At 50.4% G+C, this 24,024-nt stretch overlaps 1 protein-coding gene across 9 annotated transcripts in view; it reads right to left on the bottom strand.

Moving 5' to 3' along the window:
• Window positions 1-23,048, bottom strand: part of FGFR1 (fibroblast growth factor receptor 1) — a 46,379-nt gene extending 23,331 nt beyond the window's left edge. For 7 of the 9 annotated variants that reach the window (XM_059156341.1, XM_059156342.1, XM_059156343.1 and 4 more), the window contains exons 1-2: window positions 22,920-23,048; window positions 15,211-15,389 (exon numbers count right to left, since the gene is read on the bottom strand). In XM_059156341.1, the coding sequence (XP_059012324.1) occupies window positions 15,211-15,301 (91 nt within the window). In that variant the 5' untranslated portion in view covers window positions 15,302-15,389; window positions 22,920-23,048. Of the gene's footprint in view, window positions 1-15,210; window positions 15,390-22,605; window positions 22,817-22,919 lie in introns of those variants that run through there. The other 2 variants (XM_059156346.1, XM_059156347.1) reach the window with 2 other exon arrangements.
• Between the last annotated feature and the right edge of the window lie 976 nt (window positions 23,049-24,024).

Raw genomic sequence — 24,024 nt, 5'->3', positions numbered from 1 at the left:
TGGGGAGAAATCTCTTCCTATATCCATTTCCCAAAGCAATTCTCGGTACGCTTTGCTTCCCTCCCGCCTACCTTACCAGGAAGAAAAGAGTTGCTCAGGAAAGAGGAAAGTTCACCAAAGTCGTGCTAGGAAGCCTAGAACCCATTCACCCCCACCCCCCAGCAAAGGGAGACGCCCTGCAGCGGTGGGGAAGGGCAGTCTATGCTCCCAGTTCCTAGAAATTTGTGTCACCATTTCACATTTGGCACCAGAGGAATCCGGCCTTGGCAGATTCAGGGAAGAAAGCCAACAACACAGCTGGCGGTGGAGACAGAAACTCCTGTGTGACAACTGCCCCCCTAGGACACAGTTTAGGATAAATTAACATTTCCTGAGCAAACTTGTAAGTGGAAGGAGCCATCCCCCATGAAGACGGTCAGATGAAGGGGGCTCTGTTCACTCGCTGTGATTTGAAGCCAGGCCGTGTTTGCAAAGCTCGCGATCTCGCAACTACACCTTCCCTCAAAGGAGGTTCTGAACCTTGCGTTTTGATAGACTCACAGAGGACAACAGATCATTTCGGAGGTATTAAAACTGTGCCTACTAACTCCCCTAAACACCCAGGAAGCTTCTAAAGCCATGTTACATGGGTCCTATTTTAGGAATAGGTGCTCAAGAGCCTCTGTGTAATGATGGAAAACTCCCCCCCAAAGAACCCCAAACCCAGTAAGGACCACTCATGTGGGCTGTAAGCCCAGGCGATCTGGACACAGAGGAGGAAATCTACTCCTGCCTTTATTAAAAATCACATCCTGGGGCGTGCCTGGGTGGCTCAGAGGGTTAAGCCTCTACCTTCGGCTCAGGTCATGATAGCAGGGTCCTGGGATTGAGCCCCACATCGGGCTCTCTGCTTGGTGGGGAGCCTGCTTCCCCCCTCTGCCTACTTGTGATCTCTCTCTGTATCAAATACATAAATAAATAAAATCCATTAAAAAAAAATCACATCCTGAACTCAAAGCAAAAGTACAACCAGCACTAACGGTTATAACACAGAACACCTTCCACTGAACTTGCTGGTGTGTGTGTGTGATTGTGCCTTTGCATGCGTAAGCAGAGTCCCCCTGCTGGAAGGGGAGCTCAGAGCCTCCCACCACTGGCCCGAAGCCCAGGCCTCCCAGCCATGTGTCTGCAGCTGCGACCTGTCATGCACTTCCTGGTCTGGGCTCTGTAATGGAAAGATCATTAAGGGTGGGGGAGGAGGAGAGTGAGATGAATCAACAGGGAAGAGGTAACCCTGCAGCTCCCACTCTGCTAGGCTCTGACCTTAAAGTCAGGTCAGGTTCCTTAAAGAATGTACTGCCCTCGCCCCCCCACCCCGCCCCCTACTAGGGCCCCTCGGAGGGCTTCCCCTCCCCCATGCTCAGCAGAGCTTCTTTGGGGAAGGAAGCACCAGCAGCTGGGCAGGAAAAAGTTGCAGCTCCCTAAACTTGCTGATGAATTAGTGGAAGACTCAGCTGTTCCAGAATTTGTCTTTTCACTGCACCCCCAACCTCAATGGATGACTGAAAGCACACTTCACCAAGGCTCTCAGCACTCCAGGGTACCTGCGATCTTCCCTCCCAGTCCAATCTGATCGTGGCATGGAGGGTCTGAGTCATACAGCATCCCGGGGTCACCACCGGCTGCAGGGGGGCAAAGAATTGACTCTTCATAAGGTTACTTTTTCTTGATGTTAAAGAAACGCCTTTTGGGGCGCCTGGGTGGCTCAGTCGGTTAAGCACCTGCGCTGGGCTCTGGTCATGATCCCAGGGTCCTGGAATCAAGCCCCACTCCCTGCTCCGTGGGGAGTCTGCTTCTCCCTCTCCCTCTGCCCATCCCCACGCCGCTCATGCTCTCTCTCTCTCAAATAAAATCTTAAAAAAAAATGCCTCTTATCTTACAATATAAAAATAAAGGTGATAAACATCCTTTTAAAATGAAATGGTGCAGAAAGGTGGTTGCCAGGAGCTGGGGGAGGGGAGAATGGGGAGTTCATGTCTAATGGGAACAAGAGGTTCAACTGGAGAAGGTGTGAGAAAGTTCTGGAGACGTATCGTGGTGAAAGTGGCATGACAACATGAATGTACTTAATGCCATAGAACCGTACGCTCAAAATTGGTGAAAATGATCCACTTTATGTTATGTATATTTTTATCACAAGAAAAAAACAAGAGTAATAGCAGTGAACAGTGCTGGATTTTAAAAAAATGTTCTTACATGGTAAAACATGTTGTTACCCTTATGCAGGTTCCCAAAACCTGGGTCGGTGGGGTGGGGGCGGGGGGAGGATTGTACTGACCCATGAAATCTAAAAATCTGGGGCCACTGGTCTGTTTCAGATCTCCAGGACAGTGAGGACCCAGAGGGACACATGGACGGACCATATCTTCATTTTCCTCTCTCTCCCTCACACACCCTGAAAGGTGAGCATTTAGTTCTCTTTAAGAAGCTGAAAGAACGGGCGCCTGGGTGGCTCAGTGGGTTAAGCCGCTGCCTTCGGCTCAGGTCATGATCTCAGGGTCCTGGGATCGAGTCCCATATCGGGCTCTCTGCTGAGCAGGGAGCCTGCTTCCCTCCCTCTCTCTCTCTCTCTCTGCCTGCCTCTCCATCTGCTTGTGATATCTCTCTGTCAAATAAATAAATAAAATCTTAAAAAAAAAAAAAGAAACTGAAAGAACATGGTCCAGGGATTTTTCTACCAGAGATACTATGTGGGTAGAGAGCCGGTCAAAAAAAAACAGGACCAAAGGCTTGGGGGATGGTAGGGACCAATATCCACACTGAGGACTCTTCTGCTCAGACAATCTGGGGGCTCTTAAACAACCAGAACCCTGTGGGGGAAAGAGAACTACTCTGGGCAATGTCAACATCCCGGATCTGAAATCCTTGTAAAACCACAGTCCCCAACTCTTCCTGAACCATGGGTGTAATGGCTGAGTACAGCGGAAAGAATACCTGAGTGAAAATCACAAAGACGACTAGCCCTACCCCTTATGGCGTGACTCCGATGGTGGAGTCATCTCTAACCCCCTCCCCACCCTGGCCTTGGGCCTCCACTTCTTCACCTGTGAAATGGGAAGGCTGACTGACCTGAGACTATCTGAACCCCCTCTGGCTCTAACCAACATTCTACTTTTCAGCTGGGCCTTAGGAGGTGGGCATCACTCACTGCCGCCCCCTGGTGCCTCCCTGAGCACACAGCTTCCTCCGGTGTGAGGGAAAGCAAGAGACCTCAAGATAACTTGCCTTAAGAAAAGGGACTTGGGTTTTGGTCCCAGAGCTCCAGCCACTGGCACCTTCTCTTCATGTCTTCTCTGGGACTCGTGTTGTTACCAGAAAAAGCCTTAGAATAGAAGACAGAGAATTGCCAAGAAACTGTGACTGGCAAAGAAAAAAATTGGAAGCCCAGGTTTTCTAGAATAATTTATTTTACTTTTTTGATTCATGACATATTATCCCAGGAAAACTAGCTAGGCAAATAAATTTTTTAAAAATGGAGCAGGAGCCAGAGGGTAGTGGAGAAGGGCTAACATCCTAAAAGAAATGCCACTTCCAGATGTACCCGTCAGGCATTTATACAGTCCTGACTGCTCAAATGACATCGATAAAGGTTTGGAATGCCACAGGAAGAACTTCATTCAGTAGTTAGTTAAGGAACCCGACTCCTTTAAGGTTCAAGAGCTAATTCCTAAAACCAAAGGAAAATAAACCTTAATTCCCAAGGTTATATTCTAAAGTCTGACAATAAAGGAGCAGAGATTTCTGAATGCAAAAGGACCCTTCTAGGGGGCTAGAGAGCAGATCAGCATTCCAAAGGCGGTGATAATTGACTTAAAGCCCCACACATCAGAGGAGGAGAGAAGAGAACCTCCTTCCCCAGGAGGAAAGCTTTCAGACCAACCTACTCCCCCCCCCCAGTACCCCCCCTCACACATTGACTCAGGGCCTTTCCCCTCTCCCATCTGCCTCCTTGCCAATCTTAATCTTTCTCTGTCCAGCCTCCCTGATAGCCCACCTTCTAGTCCAGGGGTTAGGGCTGTAGGCACTGTACCAGCCAAGACTCAAGTCTCAACCCCACCACTTCCGGACCGTTTAATCTCTGCAACTTTTTGTTTGACCTCTGAGTCAGATGCCTAAACAGTGAAATGGAAACAACCACCACCTTACAGACTTGTTTTTTTTTTTTTTTTAAGATTTTATTTATTTATTTGACAGAGATCACAAGTAGGCAAAGAGACAGACAGAGAGAGGGGGGAAGCAGAGTCCCTGCTGAGAAGAGACCCCCGATGCGGGACTCAATCCCAAGACCCTGAGACCATGACCTGAGCCGAAGCCAGAGGCTTAACCCTCTGAGCCACCCAGGCGCCCCCACCTTATAGACTTTTTTGGGAGATTACCGGACCCCAGTGATTCTCAAAGTGTGTGGTTCCTGGACCTGCAGGGAACATGTGAGAGCTAGCTTCACAACCAGGAGCTCTGGGTTTAAACACGCCAGCCAGGTGATGCCAAGCCTCACACACCCAAGAACCACTCCAAAGGCTGAAATAAAGTGCTCCCTATGTGGCAGCAATAGCTCTTCCTCACGGTATTTTCCTTATCTTTCTACTGACAAGGGTTTTATTCCCACCATCTCCTTTTGCAAACTAGAAATATTAGGGATCTTTCGGCGCTGGGTGGCTCAGTCGTTAAGCATCTGCCTTCGGTTCAGGTCATGATGCCAGCGCCCTGGGATCAAGCTCCACATGGGGCTCCCTGTTTGGTGGGGCGCCTGCTTCTCCCTCTCCTACTTCCTCTGCTTGTGTTCCCTCTCTCGCTGTGTCTATCAAATAAATGCTTTTTTTTTAAAAAAAGAGAAATTTTAGGTATCTTTTTAAAAAAATGGATGGTTCCCCGTGTTCATGCATGGATTCATTGTTCAGAAAGTATTAATTGTACACTTAATGTGTAAATGAGATGTTCTAAGATGCTGATGTGAACAAAAGGCAAAATTAAGCCTCTGCCTTAGTGATGTACATACACGCCCACAAATGATGGTCAATCTGTCCCTTCGCTTTAGGGAAAGGCCCTGTCCTCTGGTTTCAAATGTCCTCATAACCTGGGTTTTATGTCTTTACTTGACACAGTCTTTTTTTTTTTTTTTAAATATTTTATTTATTTATTTGGCAGAGATCACAAGTAGGCAGAGAGAGAGGAGGAAGCAGGCTCCCCGCAGAGCAGAGAGCCCAATGTGGGGCTCGATCCCAGGACCCTGGGATCATGACCTGAGCCAAAGGCAGAGGCTTCAACCCACTGAGCCACCCAGGCACCCCTTGACACAGTCTTTTGATGACATTTCTTAGATGGGTCATTTACTGTGTCTGCAAATGTCTGGTAAGAATAATACTGGTCAGGGCTGGGCCTCACCCACGGTGAAGCTAGGGGCAGGAAAGGCATTCAGCCTCCCATATAACAGGCCCTTCCAAGACTTCCAGTGTCTTTTTCCCCAAAAGGTTACACAGAGTTACCAACAGAACTGGAAGAAAATATTTACCATACAACTTTTAATAAATCTATGCCCTTTTCCTGGAGGCATACTTCAGACAACAGACCACAAATTAATATTTTTAAAATTATTTTGTGACGAGTTCATCTACATTACAATATATATTTTTGTTTAAAACATTAATGTGTTGGGGCACCTGGGTGGCTCAGTGGGTTAAGCCTCTGCCTTGGGCTCAGGTCATGATCTCAGGATCCTGGGATGGAGCCCCACAGCTGGCTCCTGCTCAGCGGGGAGCCTGCTTCTCCCAACACCCCCCTCTCCGCCTACTTGTGATTCTGTCTGTCAAATAAATAAATAAAATCTTTTAAAAAAACATTAATGTGTTGAAGGTAAACACTAAGATAACCAAAATTTTCAAGATTCTCCCTCCTCTCTGTATTTCCTCATGTCTTACAGTTATATATACTGGTAGCCTCAAAACAATGTCAGCACTCTGGCCTGACATGTTTATTTCCACCCATCAGACATTGTTGGACCACAAGCACTTGGGAAGCAATCTAGGTGGTTTATGTGTCTGCACAACCCCATTACATTCCAGAGTAAGTGTGACCTACAAAGAAAATTCCCATGTGGCATCTGACACTTTGAGAACCTCTGATCCTAGACCTCCTCCAAGCAGGAGGGTTGGGCTGCAGTGGAAAATGCAGCTTCAATGGGGTTTTTGTTCTACTGATTATTCTAGGCTAGGGAACCCCTTGCATTAGGGCAGTTCACAGACCTATGACCCACACATAACCTCTGAGGAGAAAGCAGAATGTCACATAAGAAATGGCATAAGGCAAGCATGTCCAGCTGCCCTTAGCCCAATCACACATATGTTCATACCACGCCAGGAAGGGAGGTAGAGGGGCGCTTGGGTGGCTCAGTTGGTTGAGCATCTGCTTTTGGCTCAGGTCATGATCAGGGTCCTGGGAGAGAGTCTGACTCCCTGCTCAGCAGGGAGTCTGCTTCTCTCTCTGCCCCTCCCCCCTGCTCATGCTCCTTTTCTCTCTCTCTCAAATAAATCTTAAAAGAATGGAAGGAAGGATGGAATGGAGCAAGGGAACGTGGGAGGTAGAGCCTGATTCCTGTGAGATAAAGAAGGGCTGACCAAGCAAATTCAAATGTTTAAATTCAAATGCTGGTCAGCTTGAATTTTGGAAGGGAAACCCGATTTGACACAGGGACACAGTTTACTATAATGGAAAAAAATACTGAAGTCAGATCGACTTCAGTCTGAATCCCAGTTCCATTTCTCACCAACTATGACCTCAGACAACTTACTTATTAACTCCCTGGATCCCAGTTTCTTCATCTGATTATGGGAATAAAACCTATAGTCATGATAGTGGAGTAAAGATGTAAAAATGTACAGCATGCAGAGTGTGAAGGTACAATAAATAGTATTTATTATTATTTTTAAAAGATCTTTACTGGCATAACCTTTCTGGGGCAATCTGGCAGTATGTGTTCAAACTTCTAGAATTTAAATATCTTTGACTACATGGACAAATTTTATTTGTCAAGTATGCTCATTTAAGTGGAAACTACTGAAAATAACCTAAATGTTCAACAGTGGAGGACTGGGTAAATAAATAAATTTTGCACACCCATACAATGGAATTCTATATAGTTATTAAGCATAGTGAAAAAACTTTCTTTGCAGAACAATAAATTCTACATGCTTGGGGCACCTGGCTGGCTCAGCTGGTAGAACATGAAACTCTTGATCTCGGGGTCATGAGTTCAAGCCCTACATTGGGCACAGAGCTTACTTAAAAATAAATAAATAAATAATCCTACTATATGCTTAAGTTAAAAACCACATATTCCATATAAATCCCATTTTTGAGAAGTCATGTTTGTATAAATGCAAGAAAAAATAGTCTAAAGAAATATATTCACAGTTAGCAATAATTATTTTTATTTATTTATGGACTTGTTTATCAGAGACAGAGTACAGAGGTGTATGTTTGCAAACAGGCGGAGGGGCAAAGGGAGGAGGAGAGAATCCCAAGCAGACTCTGTGCTGAGCACGAAGCCCCACACAAAGGGGTCAATCTCACAACCCTGAGATCATGATCTAAGCTGACATCAAGAGTCAGATGCTTACCTGACTGAGCCACCCATGTGCCCCAAGAGTGATTATTTTTAGGTAATGTGAGTGTTAAGGTTTTTTTTTCTTTTCTTATGTCTGTATTTTCTAAATTTCCTACGATGAACCTCAATGACATATCAAGTATCAGGTTTTTTTTTTTTTTTTTTTTTTTTGAAGATTTTATTTGAGAGGAAGAGCATGTACACAAGGGGGGAGGGGCGGAGCAGAAGGAAGAGGGAGAAGCAGCCAGGTCTCTGTCTCGGCACTGGGATCATGACCTGAGCTGAAGGCAGACGCTTAAGCCAACTGAGCCACCTAGGCACCCTAAATATCCATGTTTTAAAAGAGCAATGAAGGGGCACCTGGGTGGCTCAGTGGGTTAAAGCCTCTGCCTTCAGCTCAGGTCATGATCTCAGGGTCCTGGAATCGAGTCCCGCATCGGGCTCTCTGCTCAGCAGGGAGCCTGCTTCCTCCTCTCTCTCTCTGCCTGTCTCTCCGCCTACTTGTGATCTCTGTTGTCAAATAAGCCAATAAAATCTTAAAAAAAAAAAAAAAAAAAGTCAGGGGCGTCTGGGTGGCTCAGTGGGTTAAAGCCTCTGCCTTCGGCTCAGGTCATGATCCCAGGGTCCTGGGATCAAGCCCCACATCAGAGCGGGGAGCCTGCTTCCCCCTCTCTGTGCCTCTGCCTACTTGTGATCTCTGTCTGTCAAATAAATAAATAAAATCTTTAAAAAAAAAATCATAAAAGAGCAATGAAAATATTCTTTCTGAATGCCCAGAACTTTCCTCTCTGGGAGGAAAAAACAAAGTGTTAAAAATTCCATATAATGTAAAGCCAAGTACTAGGTTAAAGTTACAGAGAAAGGGGCAGGAAAAAAAAAAAGTCATTAATCTGGAGCCAAAAAAAGGCTTCAAGCTATGCCTTAGGCTAAATCTAAGCTAAACCCTCAGCTAAGAGTAGGAATTACAAAAAAGGAGGAGAAAAAGATAGTGACGAACAGTTCCTACGAAGCAACCCAGATAAACAAGGGTTAGGTATGAATGAATACATTGTATAAAACATGGAAAAAAGAAGAGTCTTGTTTGGCCAGATGGATGGATGGAGAGAAGAGAGAAGGAAGGAAGGAAGGAAGAAGGAAGGAAGGGAAGGGGACTGGGGAGGAGGAGAAGGTGAGTTAAATCTGTGAAGTCTGTGAACAAATACTGAAGGGACCATTAGCCAGAGGCTGATTTTCAACCCTATAGAAAATCTGGGAAAGGCTAAGCTCTAAACTCAACTTCCTTCGTTGATTAGACAGCTGGAAGTTCAGTGTTGGTGGATTTTAACCTCTCCCCCTGTCCAAGCTTGTAGCCCCCGAGGCCCACCTTCAGGGAACTTCTTGACCCTCTCACCCATTGGAGGCTCCGCGTGCCTACACCTCCAAGGCCAGGAAATTAGAGCCACAGTCACTCAAATGGCGCTGCCGGCTGCCCCAACATTCACTTCCTTTTACACAACCCATCCCAGGAGGCTCGAGCTGCAGCACAGTACGCGGGATAAGCAAGGAGCAGTGAGTTTCAAGCTCTGCCAGAGCCAATCCTTCTCAGGACTTGGAACTAACTGGACAGATGTCTCACCCCAACTGTGCACACTATGCAAGGAACACACATCTGGTGGGCACTTCGTTTGACGAGGGGAAAGGCGACAGTCCAAGAAGAGCGAGAACTAGGAAGGGGCGCTCTGAGGATAGGCGCTACCATGAAGAGGAAACAAGCCTACCATGGGGACCTTCCAGCAATGGTCTCCCCTACTTGGCTGCTGCCAGCTGGAAAATCAGAGCAAACCTCCAAGTTCAGGAGCAGCCCAGACTCCAGAAGGCTTCTCCTGAGAGGAAACACAGTTTGGGATTTACTCCAGGCCCTTAAGAGTCCAGGTAGAGCACTTAGCTTACAGCTAAACCACTTGGGGCCTAAGGTAGGGGGGCAGGGTGGCCAGAGGGAGGAGAATGTCTGCAGTAAGTTGTAAATGAGCCATCTTTCCAGAGTGAATAGTGAGGCTTGGGCAGCTGAACTCAGGAGACCGGGAGCGCCAGAGCAGCTGGACTTTCCCCAGTCAGCAGGGACACAGCCGTCTCACTTCCAGGCTTTGGGGAAGGAAGCAAGAGGCAAAGGTGGTGTCCACAGGGTGAGCTGGGAGCCCCCAGCGGTCCCGGAGGAATAAGGCACTGTGAAAACAGGGCGCAGCTGCTGGTCAGGCTCTCTGACCCTGGACCTCACCCTCCCGGATAATGACTCCCCAGAACTCACTTCTCATGAGGCCATCCATCACCGCCCCAGACACAAGCCATCACTCACTGCTTCTGCCTGCCTGGGAGCCAGCACCCTGGCCGAGCCCTGCTGACCCACCCACAGGCTGGGGCCACAGACTCCAGAGGAATCCCTAGTACTCTCTCTGCGGTTCCTGCCCATGGCCTCCAGGTAGTCCCAGAAACCAGGTGACAAAATCTGGGCCTGGTTCTTTGTCTGGGCTCCCTCCCCTCCCCCACCCACAGCAGGGCTCTGGACAGCCATTTGTTCTTCCCTGAGAAATTCCTCCTCCCTGACTTAGGGGAGCTGGCTGGCAAAGTCAGAGTGGAAAATCAGTGAAGCTAATAGTGTAGCAATGCCGAAGCCAGAGCCAAGAACACAGCCCTGGAGTGGCTTCTCTGCACTTGCCCAGCGTGGTCAAGTGGGACACATGAGCACTCCTCCTTCGAGTTCTCCCATAAGCCCAGGAACACTGAGTCCGCCCTACCCCCACCCCAGCTCAGCTCAGCTCTGGGAACACTGGCAAGCGCATCCTTCCAAAAGCACTCTAGCCTCCAGTCTTGGGGAAGAGAATGTGGGGCAGAGCGGATCCTCTGGGGAGACCTGGTGGGTAAGGTGCCTTCCTCTGACCTACAACCCTCCACCCTAGTTCCCCAAGTGGGTCACTGGACATCACTCGCGTAGAAACTCCTCTTGAACATCCAGTGTGCATTCGACGTAAACAGGTTCTTTTCACAAGAAGAAATTATGTTGGGGGCAGATGGCGTGGAGGAACGCCCCTGGATGTGGGTCCTGGGGCAGCCACCGGCCACATGGGTCGCTGCAGCCTGAGGCCAGTACTGGGATACCCTCTGCTGCCTACTTGTAGCCCCTGCACCCAGGCTGAAATGCATACCCCTTGGGGCCCAACACCGCTGTGGGACCCAATGGGGGGTGGCCTGGGGCAGCCGGGGCCCTACCACCTGAAGCCAGGGCCACGTCTCTGGCAGTGCTTCTCCCCCACAGGCGCAGGTCTCTGTGGAACACAGACAAAGCCTTGCTTTGTGGCTCCCGGCATCAACATCGAGGGGGCTTGCAGCCAGAAATGGAAACGTGCGGCTTTTCCATTAAGTCTAACCTCTCCCCCTTCGCCTAGCCACCAGACTCCTTCAAATCTGGGTAGGTGGGAGGAGCTGTAAAAACCCCAGCCCATTAAATCGCTTATTAGTTGCAGGTTTCCGAGTATGTAGGCAAGTATTTTGAGACTGCAAGTCTCATACTGCCCCCCTTGACCAAGGGGGTTTGCGGTGTTTAACCCATGTTTCAGGACTCCCACCCCCAACTGCAAGAGGCAGCCTAACAGCCAGTTTTGGACTCACCCACTCGCTTTTCCCAGTCTTATTCTAAAGGAGAGAAAGATACAGACACAACCCTCCTCAAGTGGAAAAGGTCTTCCAAGCCAGTGCTTATCTTCTGCCCCTCCACCCGTGACCCAGGTTCTGTCCATCCATACAACTCCCTCCCCTTCCCCTGGAGACTTGATCTGAAACAAGCTTCGCCTCTTTAAGATCCCAAACTAGAGAAAGGAAAGGAGAGGGCGGGACAGAGGAGGCTGGTTTTCCTGGAACCCTTATTAAATCAACTTTCCAAGGACAGCCAGAAACTCCAGGCCCTCCCCACTCCCTCAGGAGCATTTGCAGACTGGGGGGAGGGGCTCCCTACACACACACACACACACACACACACACACACACTCTCTCTCTCTCTCTCTCTCTCCCACAGCAAGGCCTTTCTAAAGGGGGAAAAGCTCTCTGTGGGAGCCGAGTTTTGGGTTTAAACTTTTGAACATACCCCTTAGACACAGATTACAGTCTTTTCTAAGGACAGCAGCAGCATTATTATTTAATAATCAGCAGGGCCAAGACTATATGGTGAGAATTTACATCTGTAAGGTACCTTATGGTTTATAAAGCACGGAGGCAGATTTTTCCCTTCTGACTTCCCAGCAGTTCTCTGAAGACTGTGGGGCATGGGTTTTGCCATCACAAAGCTCCAGAGGGATAAACCCCGTGAAGGGCCGCCCGGCACCAAGATGGGGACTGTGCAGATTTCCACATCTGCGTCCTAAGACATCCCATGCCACCCAGGAACAGCAAGGCCCTCACCATGTGGTGTCTTCTGTGTGGTCCCAGGACAAAGGACCCACAACCACCCTTTACTGCTCACAGCCCACGGGCCGGCCACTGTTCTAAGAGCCTTGCATACACTCTTACTTGACAGTCACAAGGATCCTGGGGGCAGAGCTCATTACTGTCATTTTGTGTATGTTCTACACAGAGGAACCTTCCCAAGTCAACAGTGAGAAATGGTGGCAAAATCAAAACCAAGGCAATCAAGCAAACCTTAGGCCCACACCAGACTTACACACAGATGTTCACAGGAGTTTTATTAATAATAATCAAAACCATTAACCCAAATGGCCATCCACAGGGGAATGGCTACACATTCGCCATGTAATGCCATCATATGAAATTCTAGAAGAGGCAAACCTGGTCTATAGTGACCAAAAGTAGACCGCGTTCGACACGGTCAAGTGCTGGGGGTGGGGGGGTGACAAAAATGTTCGCTGTCTTGACTGGGGTAGTACTGACAGGACATCAGAACACACTGAACCGTACCCTTAAAAATTGTAATGTAAATTATACCTCAGTTAAGTTGATTTAAAAAAAAAAAAACAGTGGTCTAACTTTAGTCTTCACTGCAGCAGAGCCTCCTAACAGCCCCCTCCACCTCCCCTGCCCCCTCCCTGCCCTTCCTGGCCTGTGCCTCCTCCGCCTCAAGACCTTCAGCCCCCTGGTTCCACCTTCCATCACTGCCTGGCCTTCCTTTCTAAGTCTGGATCCACAACCAGCAACTTCTGGGACCCTCACTCACCCCACCCTAAAATTCCTATGCTTGTACCCCTGGCCATCCCCTTCCTGAGTACAGGTGCCCAGGCCTGAGACCCGCACCATTCACTTTCTCCACCCTCCAGGTCTCAGGCGCAAAAGGGCCTTTTAGAGAAAGTGTTTAAAAAAAAAAAAAAAAAAAAAAACAACTTGAAGAGCCCATTGGAAATTCATATTCTCAAACTTCATCCAAGCCCTCCTGGCTTCCTGGACTCCCTTGTTACCCTCTACACTGTGGCTGATCCAAATCTCTATTCCTCACAAACCTCCTGCCCTTTGACTCTCATGTTATTCTGTCGCTAGAGTCTCCTGGAGTTGAAAGCCAACCTACGGAAATGCATAGATTCTATTTCTATAGAGTCTGCTAGTTTTTCCTTCCTTCACAAACTCACGCCACACGCCCTGGTTCTCCCCAGTAGCTGGACATTCAAAACAAACGTCGAGGGGCACCTGGGTGGCTCAGTGGGTTAAAGCCTCTGCCTTTGGCTCAGGTCATGATCCCATAATCCTGGGATCGAGTCCCGCATCGGGCTCTCTGCTCAGCGGGGAGCCTGCTTCCCCCTCTCTCTCTGACTGCCTCTCTGCCTACTTGTGATCTCTTTCTATGTCAAATAAGTAAATAAAATCTTTAAAACAAACAAATAAAAACAAAACAAAACAAAAAGTCTATCCAGCAGCTGTGGGAGCAGCCGTCCTCACTACCTAAACTTCACCTGCAGCTGCTTTATCTGAATGACCTCATTTCATGCTTTATTATTGTACCCATTTTAAAGCTGAGCAAGTGAAGGCTCAAGGCGCTTGAGTCATGCATCAAAGCAAGTAATGCAGATATGAAATGGCTGAGCAGGATTCAAACACAGATGCCTTCCTCCCATTCATCCAAGTTCAACTGCCAGGTTAATTCTCTGAAAGCTTGATCACATCATTACTTGCGCAGAACCTTCTGAGATTCCAGTGCAGTTTCCTCAGTAGGGTGTCAAGGCCCTCCATACTCGAAAAGCCCAGTTTCTCTAGGTGTTACTTCCCACCACCACCTGCTCACCAGGCAAGTCGGTTCTGTACACACCTGATACATGCAGCCTCAGTCCCCTTATGCATGTCAGTCCACTTGGAATGCACTTCATTCCCTGCTTCCAAACAAACCCCCACCTACCCCTCTTGACGCATGTCAGCGGTTATCACCTTTTCCTCTGTGTTCCCATTGTGTTACGACTCCACTGTGAGGCTTAAACAGGGTCTACCTTGCACTTGGTTCCCTCTGCATCTGTCTCCCTGACAACAGACTCCCTGTGGGCAGAGATGATCTCTCCCACTTTGGGTCTCCGGCATGTTCTAGCTCAGGTCTAACGTTCAGTTCTGTTATTGAATGCACTAGCAATCTGCTTGCTCCAGTCAAGTGCACCTTCCAGAAAGTCCCGTGTGCCCTCCCTACCCACTCTGTGAGGGGACAAATATGCTCACTCATGATTTATTACTCCAGCGGGCCCTGACAGCTGAGACCGATGGCCTTTTCAGCTCAGCGACTACATCACGTGCACACCTGTCTCTCACCCGCTGCCTGCCAACCTTCTAGACTGATGTGATCAGCCGCTGAGTCACAAGCTACAGACCCTCTGGCAGCAGTCAGTTCTCACAGAGCATTCTCACAGACCCCTGAAAGTGTGTTGCACCTGTAATTTCCATGAAGTATTTTCACAACTCCAGTAAATCCCATAGGCAGGTCCTTCCCATTAGTAATCATCTCTGAATTTCCAACAAGCCATGGCTCTCCAGCAGCGTCCATGCACCATAATGCTCCTTGGCTCACCATCTCTTCAACATCCCTCCAGTGGTGCATCTCCAAAGCAAACTGCCCCACAGGCCTCCAAACAGACGTGGTCGGATATGGTCCAGGAAGGAAAAATGGCAGGCCCTCGGCCATGACTGCCTGCCCTCACAGAAGATGGATCTTTGGAACAATTTTCTAGAAGCCACAGGTGTTTACCAAGCTCCCACATCCTTCAATATCCTCTGATTCAGGTTCTAAACAAACTCATAGGTCCCTTGTGCCCCATTTTATAGATCATCAAGTTGAGAGAGCCAGCTCTTGGGTCCCCATCAGTTCTTTTTCAGGAAGAGAAAAGCATAAACCCATCCTAAGCATGTCACCTCTGGCAAGTGGCTGTCACTAGCCGTTGTGACCCCAACCCCTGCTGGAGCTGGGTATGTTTCTAGGCAGGAACTGTGGAAGTCTCTCCTACAAAAAGGAGCCCTTTGCTCTACCTGGGCCGGAATCTCCCCCGTCAACACATCACCTCTGTCCTAGCCGGCTGTGTTTCTGAGGCCCGGAGTCCAGAGGGACCCCTCCACCCATGCCTTACCTTGTTCAGGCAAGGTCGGGGCCGGCCTGGCAGTGCAGAGTGTGGCTGTGACCAGCACAGCCCAGAAGAGGAGGCACTTCCAGCTCCACATCCCAGTGCTGCTGTTAGAGGTTGGTGACCAGGCTCCACATCTCCATGGAGACACCGTCTTGAGCTTGATCCTCCTTTTCAAGCTGACTCTGGGGAAAAGAAACCACCAACAGGTTAGGAAGGTTCCCATGGGAGGTGGGAAGGCAAGGAGAAAAAGAAGTGAAGGAAGGCATGTCACATAGTCACCTTGTCCAGAAGGGCGCTCGAAGCAGTAACTTACTTCTTAAGGCACCACGAAGAGAACTGTGGTCCTGCCCCAATCCTGTATTCGGGGTTATAGGCCTTCATTAGACAAAACAGTGCTTCAGCTCTAAAACGACTACCTGAGCATGGGCAACAAGCAAGCCTTGGTGGGAAAAGTATCACGAAGTCCTCCAAGGCAAAAGCCCTGCAATCGTGTGTGCGCTGGGCAAGTGCTCCAGAGCATGGGGGTGCTGCAGGAGGCCTGAGTGGGCTGGTGTCTCTCCCAGGACAGACTGCACTTCCTCTAGAGCAAGTGAGGTAGGTAGAGAAGGTGAAGAATTCTGGAATAAACCAAGGACTGGGAAACAGGAGCCAGGCAGCCTGCTGACTGACCCTCTCCAGACCTATGCAGCCAGGAAGCTGAAGTAAGTGGTCTCTTGGGTTCTCTCTTTTGGTCTCTAAAACTACACGCATCATGGGGACCTCTGGTCCTATCAACTTCCCATGCAGACAGAACACAACTCTCCCCAACTTATAAAGGACCTTAGGGTACATGCATCCATGAAATGGACGCAGCCCTCCTCTCCAACGCTGAAAGGTGACAGCTAATGTCCAGCAGGAATGGATCTAGAAGTAGGGCCAAAAAGGTCATACTGAAAAATCAAAGGTCCTTGCCAGGGCCCACCCAAAAAAGCACCCACTTCAGCCCTTTACCCTTCTCAGGTTTGGGGTGGGAAGAACATTTAAAATAACCCCCAAGGGTCTTAAGGAACAACACCGTTGCTGCTATGCACTAAGTGGTAAAGCTTTTGGGGCCCTGTTTGGGCTATGTAGGGTGACATCTCCATCTTCCTTCCAGGTGGTTTTTGTCCTAAATGCTCCAGGGAACCGTCCACGATATTTAGAGACTCTGCCTCCCCGGAACATGCCCTAATGTGGTGCTTTGGCCCTGCCTTCCTGGAGCCAGACAGGGCCCCTCGTGGGTCAGTCCCCAAGAGTGAGTCAGCCCCGGTTGGCAGAAAACCCCCCAGATTCTTGGCTTCATTCATATGCACTTGCCAGCAGGAGTACACATGTGGCCCCGTGGGCTCCATCCCAAGGCTCTACTAACATTTTTTAATGATTTCAAATCACAGGAGAAATAAGCATTTCTCTGTCGATTTTCTAAATTTAGGGAAGGACTCGAAGAGACAGAGCATTTACTGAATACCTACTATGCGTCAAGCAGGTACTCGTAAAATTTATACCTATAAAATTTCATTTCTTCCTTGCTCTAGCCTTGTGGGCATAGGAATAATTATTCCCCTTTAGGCAGTGGAGAAACTGAGACTGCCAGAGGTCAAACACTTTGCTCAAGGCCATGCAGCGGGTAGGCAAAAGCACCAGGAGTCCCATCACGCCTTTTCGGCATTGAAGGGCAGGGCACCAGGAAGCAAATGGAGGTGATGGGATCCAGCTCTGTCCAGTACAAGCTCTTTTCTCCAAAGAACATCCCTGTGCCACAAAGAAACCAAGGAGACACAGGCAGATCCAAGATCACTCTGAGATGGGAGCACCCTCACTCCTCTGGTTGAGAGAAGACTCTTGGAGGTCAATCACAGATGTGCCAGCTAGGACATAGGAGCCGGCACGATCCCTGGCCTGGGATAGACACCATGCTTGATAGAGGACAGCCCTAAGACACATTCCACATCTCACCATGTCCCCCAAATACACCAGAACAAAGATGCACCAGAAAGGTGCACCTAGCTAAGAACCCCAGTCCCACAGGAACCACCAGGGTAATGAACAAATCTTCTGTATCCAGTGGGAAAAGGTGTAGCATCCCGAGGTGATGAAGCTTGCTTTCACTGTAGCAGCCCAACAGCCCCCTACCACCACTCAGCCACTCTGTCCCCAGAAAAGCCTTCCCACTTCCTTACAGCTGTGGGCTGGCTGCAGAACTCTCTGGGCTCTGGAGCACTGTACTTCAAACTAACAGGACTGCTTCTCTGCAGCTCATTTCCCATCCCACCCCCCCAAAAGGGTGCAGAAGTCCCTTTCCCACCTTCCCTCTGGGCCTCAAGGCTGGCATCTGTAAAACAAAGGATCTCAAGAAAGCCCAACCTCCCAGCACTGGCTCCTGGAAGAGAAGGTCTGTGGGCAGATGCCCCACTCCACAAGCAGAGAGAAAACAGTGACACCAAACCACATTCTATCTGGGACCCTTGGAACTGCCACCCTCTCCTTCACTACACCTTCTTCTCCTCCTACTAATTAATAAACTCTTAAAATCCCAGAGGGACAGTCTCCTTCCTTCACTGCTGGACAGAAGCTTCCTCTGAGACCAAGCAGCTGGCTTCATGCTCAGCCTCTCCCATACCCAGCAGGTCTCTGGGGCCTTGAAGCCCCACTCCACCTGGGTACAGAGGTCCTCAGGATGGGGGGGAGGGGGCTGGTGCAGACACACAACCTCTCTGCTCTCCCCCTTGTTGGAGGCGGATGGCTGCTGAACCAACACAGGTGGTTATGAGGATCAAATGGGCAGCATCTGGTGAAAGTGCCTGCCCTCTCCTCTCTGAGTGCTAATCCATGTAAGAATTATAAACATTGTGCTTTGAGTCACTCCTTGACAGCACTCTCAGAAGGCTTTGGTAACGGGCGGCAGGAGGACACGAACTTCCTATCTTTACAAAGTTATTTCTCACTACCCATCTTCAAACCCTATACTCTAGAGGTCCCAGGCAGTAGCCACTAGCCATTCTGAGCCTCTAGATTGTGGCTAATGTAAAGCAGGCTGGGATAGACATGGGACATAACACTGCAGGCTTTGAAAACTTGGTGTGGAAACAAAGAAGGTAAAGCAGCTCATCAATAATTTTTTATATTGGTTACATGTTCAAGGGATAGCATTTCAGATATATGCGGCTAAATCAAACAGATCATTAAAATATCAACCGACTGGGGGGCCTGGGTGGCTCAGTGGGTTAAAGCCTCTGCCTTTGGCTCAGGTCATGATCCCAGGGTCCTGGGCTCGAGCCCCCCCCCCCTCTCTCTGCCTGCCTCTCTGACTACTTGTGATCTCTGTCAAATAAATAAATAAAATCTCAAAAATAAAAAAATAAGTAAAATATCAACCGATTAATAAAACTGAATTCCACCTGCTTTTTACTTAATTCCAAACGTGGCTACTATAAAATCTAAGATTACATGTGACTCGTGTTCGATTTCTATGGGACAGCATGACTTTAGGCAATCTCCATGTTCTGCCCTCTTCTTTGTCTTTCCTTCATCCTCAGTGGGCCAAACTCTCTTAGTCTCTAAATCCCACGCCAAATAAGTAAGTAAATACATTTCATTTAATTTAAAAAAAGCTATCTCTTCTACAAGTCTGAGCCTTCTTGCTGAGGATCTCATTCCTCTGAATTTCCAAAGCACCATGGGATCACAAGCTCCTTAAGAAGTGGGGATGGTGCCTAACTTTTGCTAATACACTTAGCACCCATGCCGTACACAGCAGATGCTGACACATTTGTTAACTGGGTGGACAAGTGAATGAAAGAAAGGCTGATTCAATAGAAACTGATACAGATACTCTTGCAAATGAGACATTTTCTAAACATTTTGATTCTTCAGAACTGAGGAAGTCAATACCAACACATTCATTTCTTTGGACAGGAATAAGACTAATGTTTAAATTCTAAGTCTTTGTTAAAAAAAAAAAAAAAAAAGGAAGGGGTGTCCAAATGTCCTGGGGTGAGGTGTACCAAAGATGAATAATAGTAAGTGAAACACTAACTGCTCCACCATACTCTGGGAAAACTGCTTTTGAAGACAAAATGGACTGGTAGACCATCACCCTCTTCACAGAGTTGTTCACCCAGGCGACAGCTATTTACTTGGGTGGCGGGGTGGGGAGGACCAAATATATCTTCTTTAATTGCAAGAAGGAGTGGTGGTGAGGAGAGAAATCTCTGCTTCAGACAGACTCAACCTTAGAGGGGAAAGCAAATATCCTAGCCCAAGTCTGGTACTAAATCCTCTCTGGAAACATCAGAATCTTCTCTAAAGCTCCACATCTGGACTCCCACCAGCCCCTGGTGCATTCAGCCCTTGGACAAAGCTCTTGGGAAAGCAAATGCAAGACAAATTTCCCAAGAGGAAATTAAACTCATCTCAAGGGATGAGGCCTTTTCAGAACAAGACATTTGAATCAATTCTACCTCCTTTGCCTCCAGCAGCAACAGGCTCAAACTTTTCCAGGAAGCTCTACCCTAACAGCCATTTTGATGAAAGAGATTTAAAAATGGAGGCAAAGAGGAGTGTGTTCGGAGAAGCTGGATGCTAACAGGAGCAAATCTGTTTTAGGAGCCTTTTTTTTTTTTTTTTTCAGGGCAACACCCCAAACACAAAGCACACAACTGTAAAAACCCGTGGGTTTTCCTTGGGTCTCCATGGCTGAAGACTGCCTCTCAATGGTCAGCGTGCTCTTCCTGCCATCTGGAGTCCAACAGGGCCAAAGCTAGCTGAGGCGTAGGGAGGCCTGGATGGATTCTAATCTCCAGGACAGGTGGGACAATAACAGCATCTGCCATGCTCCTAACTCCATTTCCTCCTGTGCTTTTGCTTCATTTGTTATTTTATTGAACTTTCTAACATCCTTCGTGGCCAGAGGCCAAAGGAAAAGAAGCACCCAAGACTGTTAACTTTGGAACCAAAATTAGTGATGCCCACTCTGGCCTAAATCCCACTCGCGAAAATGCCTACAAAATGGGTATTTGGACCGGTGTAGTAAAAGCACGCAGTGGAAACACATGTCCAAGATGCTCTCCACCCGGATGGCCCTCATTAAAAAGCTGACACTTGGTGATGACTAAGACTGAACGCAAGAGATATTTCAAGGAGCTCGTCACTGATGCAGTCCATAACCATTGCAGCTGGAGCCAGGCCCCAGCAACCTCCCTGTCCCCAAACACCCTGGGCTCCTCTAGGGGTCAGCGGCAGCCCTGGAGCCCCACCCAACAGACTGGGGGGAAATATGTAAACAAGTCAGCAGAGAGGCAGGCCGTCAGGACAGACAGTCGGCAATGGCTCTCCCTTGGTCACTGAAAGGAAGGGAGATGACCCAGGCTTGGGGGTAATTAGGCAGACCGAGACACATCCCACGGGGCCCTGCTACTTAGCTTTTAAAGCCTCAGAGAGGAAACCGGGAGCCTGGGCCAACAGGGAAAATGGCCACTTTCTGCTAAACAGTCTCAAGGCTAAGGTTCTACAGTTTAGACGGGATTCCAAAAAAAGCACTGGTCCGGAGGTGCAAAGGGCAGGGCACATCTGCGGAGGAAACAGTCACCTTAATTACCATGTCTAGAGAAAGTGCGATTTCATTTCAGCCTCCAAAACTACCGCCCAAAGGAGGAAACCAGAGAAGTGTTTTCAATTTGAAAGAGACTGGAAAAGAGAGGGTGAGAGCAACTGACTCTCCCACCCTCTTGCAACTTTGGACCATAGGGTGCTTGCCTACTTCAAAGAACATTACCAGAAACAAAACAACACACACACACACACACACACACACAAACACCCCAAACCCACCAAACCCTCAACAATCCAACACCCGCTTTCAAACCTATAGCCGCTAAGAGGTAAAATGTCCCACTTTAGTTTCCAAGGGCTGCAGCCCACGTAACTCCTTTAAAACGCACAGGGAGAGCCCCTGGCAGCAACAGCATCCGTCCCCCTCACATGCCCCCCGCAGCTGCTCCCGGGGCTCGCTCATGGGAGGGTGGAAAACGGACGCGTGACGCCACCACCGGGCGGCCAGACACCCGACGGCGGGCTCCGGGACGGGGTCAGACGCTCCGGCTGCTCCAGCTACCACTGAAAGGATGGAGAAAGCAATGCTTTCGTTCCAGAAACTTCCCGTCAGGGCCAGTTCCGGGCCAAACCCATGGCCAAAGAGGCCATCTCCAGCAGATGACTCCTTCGCAAGTGCCACCCCCCCCCCAAAAAAAAACGGTTGGCCCCATCTCCTACGACGCCTTTTTCTGGCACAATCTAGAAAGCACCGCCACCATCAGATCCTAAATAACTTGGGATCCAGGGTAAGTTTCTTTTCTCCCCAAATCCCAATGCCTCATCTCCAAGTCTCAGAAAATGTTAGAGAGGAAGGTGAAGAATCCCAGTTTTAATTTGGGTGAGGGGGAAGGGAGGGAATGGGATGTTAATGTGGCTGCGGTGTGGGGTGAAACGGAACCAGATGCGGCTGCTACATCTGGAAAATGGGGGGAAAAAAAAGTGTTGGGGGAGAAAGACACCGCAGTCATTTTTTTTTGGTGGGCCAACAGCTTCTGGGCCCAGAAAGGAGAAGCAAGACTCACCACCGCCACCCCCCGCCCCCGCCCCCGCCCGAAGCTGTCTGGCTGCCTTCTTAGGATACGTGTTAAATGAACTCCATCCACAACGTCAAGGAATTCCTCTACACACGACGGTTCGTTCCTCTCTTCCCAGCCCCAAACATAACGGGAGGCGGGAGCGGGTGGGCAGACGGTCTGAGCCAGAGAAGCAACATCCAGCGCTGCCGAGTGAACGGCACCGGGCAAAAGCCTCATCCCTTCCCCCATCTCCGAGAACCGGATTGGAACTGAACGTTCCCCTCCCCCCGACCCCATAATGGGGCTTAACATCACCCGCTGGGCGCCCTCCCTTCCACAAACTTCCGACCCTTTCGGAGATGGACTAAGGAGAAGATAACCCCCTCTGGAAAAGGGAATTCCTTTCTCGCTCTCCGCTACAGCAGATTCGGCCATTTGGTGACGACACCTCCTTAAAACCTATTCCAGGAGAAGCTAACCTATCCCTCCACTTCCTTCCCTCTTCAAGCCCCTATCCACCCACCCCCAATCTCGCCCCCAGACTTTCCCCGAGGTGGAAAGGACTTAGAAATACCCCGGGTCCTCAAAGCTACCTGCTGAACTGGGGCGAGTCCCCAGTAGTGGACTAAAAAGAGATGGACTGGAATGCAACACACACACACACACACACACACACCCCACCTCGCTGCCCACTCCCGCCCAGCCTCCCCAGCCCGAGGACACCGAGGACCGCCGCCGCCTTCGCCCCGGCCCTGTCCCTCCCAGGACTCACCGCGGAGCCGCCGCCGCCTCGCCAGCTCCCCGGCGCGAGTTGGCGGAAAAGTTGGGCTGCAGGAGGAGCGGCGGGACGAGCGCGGGGAGGGGGCGCAGAAGGCGACGCGAGCGGGGAGCTGGGAGGGGAGACAAAAGGGGGGCGCAAAGCGCTGGGGAAGGAATTGGGAGGTGGAGGGGGGCGGGTAACGAGTGGAGGGAGGCGCCGGACCCGACTGGGCTGCGGCGGGGAAGCACGCAGCCGGGAGGCTCCGGCGCCGGGGGCCGCTCGGGACGCCAAGCCCGCCCCGGATCTGCGGGCGCCGCGGCTCTTACCTCACTCGACGCTGCGGTTCCGCTTCTGGACAGTCCGCCGTGGCTCGTGCGGGCGGGCGAGCGCCCGCGTCCCCAGCTCCGGCCCGCCGCGCCCGGGCTCCGCTCGGGTCCTGGCGGGGCCGCGAGAGCCCCGCAGCCGGCGCTCGACTCCCGGTGGCGCTCGGTGCTCAGCGCCTCCAGCCCGGGCGGGAACAATGGAGCCGAAGCTGGTGCCCCGGAGGCGGGGCGGGGGGAGGGCTCCCGTCCGCCGCCCGGGGTCTCCAGACCCTGTGGCTCCCCTCTCCGGAACCGGGCGGCGGCGCCTCACGCTTCTCGCAGACCCGGCTCCATCGCCCTGCGGGGGCCCCGGCACCGTAGCGTGCCCGACTGCAGCACTAGGACGGTGCGCCCTGGTGGGCGCCCCTCGGACCAGCCAAAAGTCCTCGGTCTCCGCGGCTTTTCCAGCGGTGGCGCGCGCTCGCGGCCGGGGAAGGCGAGGTCGCCGCAATGCGCTAAGCGGAGTCTCGGTCCAGTCGGGACGTTGCCGCCCAGCTCCAGGCACAGCCCGGGTTCCTCCGCGCGCTGCGGCTGGACCAGTTCGGGCTCCCGCTCGCCGCCGCCCGCTGCCCAGGCCGCCGCACCACTGCCCGCAGGAGCGCTCCGAGCGCTGTGCGCCGGCGAGGCGCGAGGGCTCGCTCTCTCACTCCCACCCGCGCTAGTCCCACCCCCCTCCTCCTCCCCCTGCTGCTGCCTGCTGGGCCTTGTAGTTCCCGGCCGCGGCCCCCGAGAAGGGGGAGCCGGCTGAGCGGCGCGGTGCTCTGGCGCTCCTTTCCTGCAGCCTGGTCTCCCTGCGAGCGCGTGCCCCTGCCAGGAGGGCGCCCGAATTTCAGGCCGTAGACACCCAAGCCATTTGGGGGGTGAGGTGGAGTGACGCTGTGGTCCCGAGGCTGTACGTGCTAGCACCGGCCTTGGGTCGCACTGACTGTGCCTTGGAGAAATGATTCTTTTCGCTCTAGATCTCAGTTTGCTCGTCTATGAAAAAGAGGATAATAGTGCTTTTCATATAGAGTTGAGGATGGAGGGAGGGCCTGCCACATAGTTAACACTCAATGAATACAAGCTGTTT

The sequence above is a fragment of the Mustela lutreola genome, chromosome 18, assembly GCF_030435805.1.
Source record: "Mustela lutreola isolate mMusLut2 chromosome 18, mMusLut2.pri, whole genome shotgun sequence".
In the NCBI taxonomy this organism is placed as follows: domain Eukaryota; kingdom Metazoa; phylum Chordata; class Mammalia; order Carnivora; family Mustelidae; genus Mustela; species Mustela lutreola.
The sequence above is the reverse complement of the archived record's forward strand: the minus strand, read 5'-3'. Positions and strand labels throughout refer to the sequence as shown.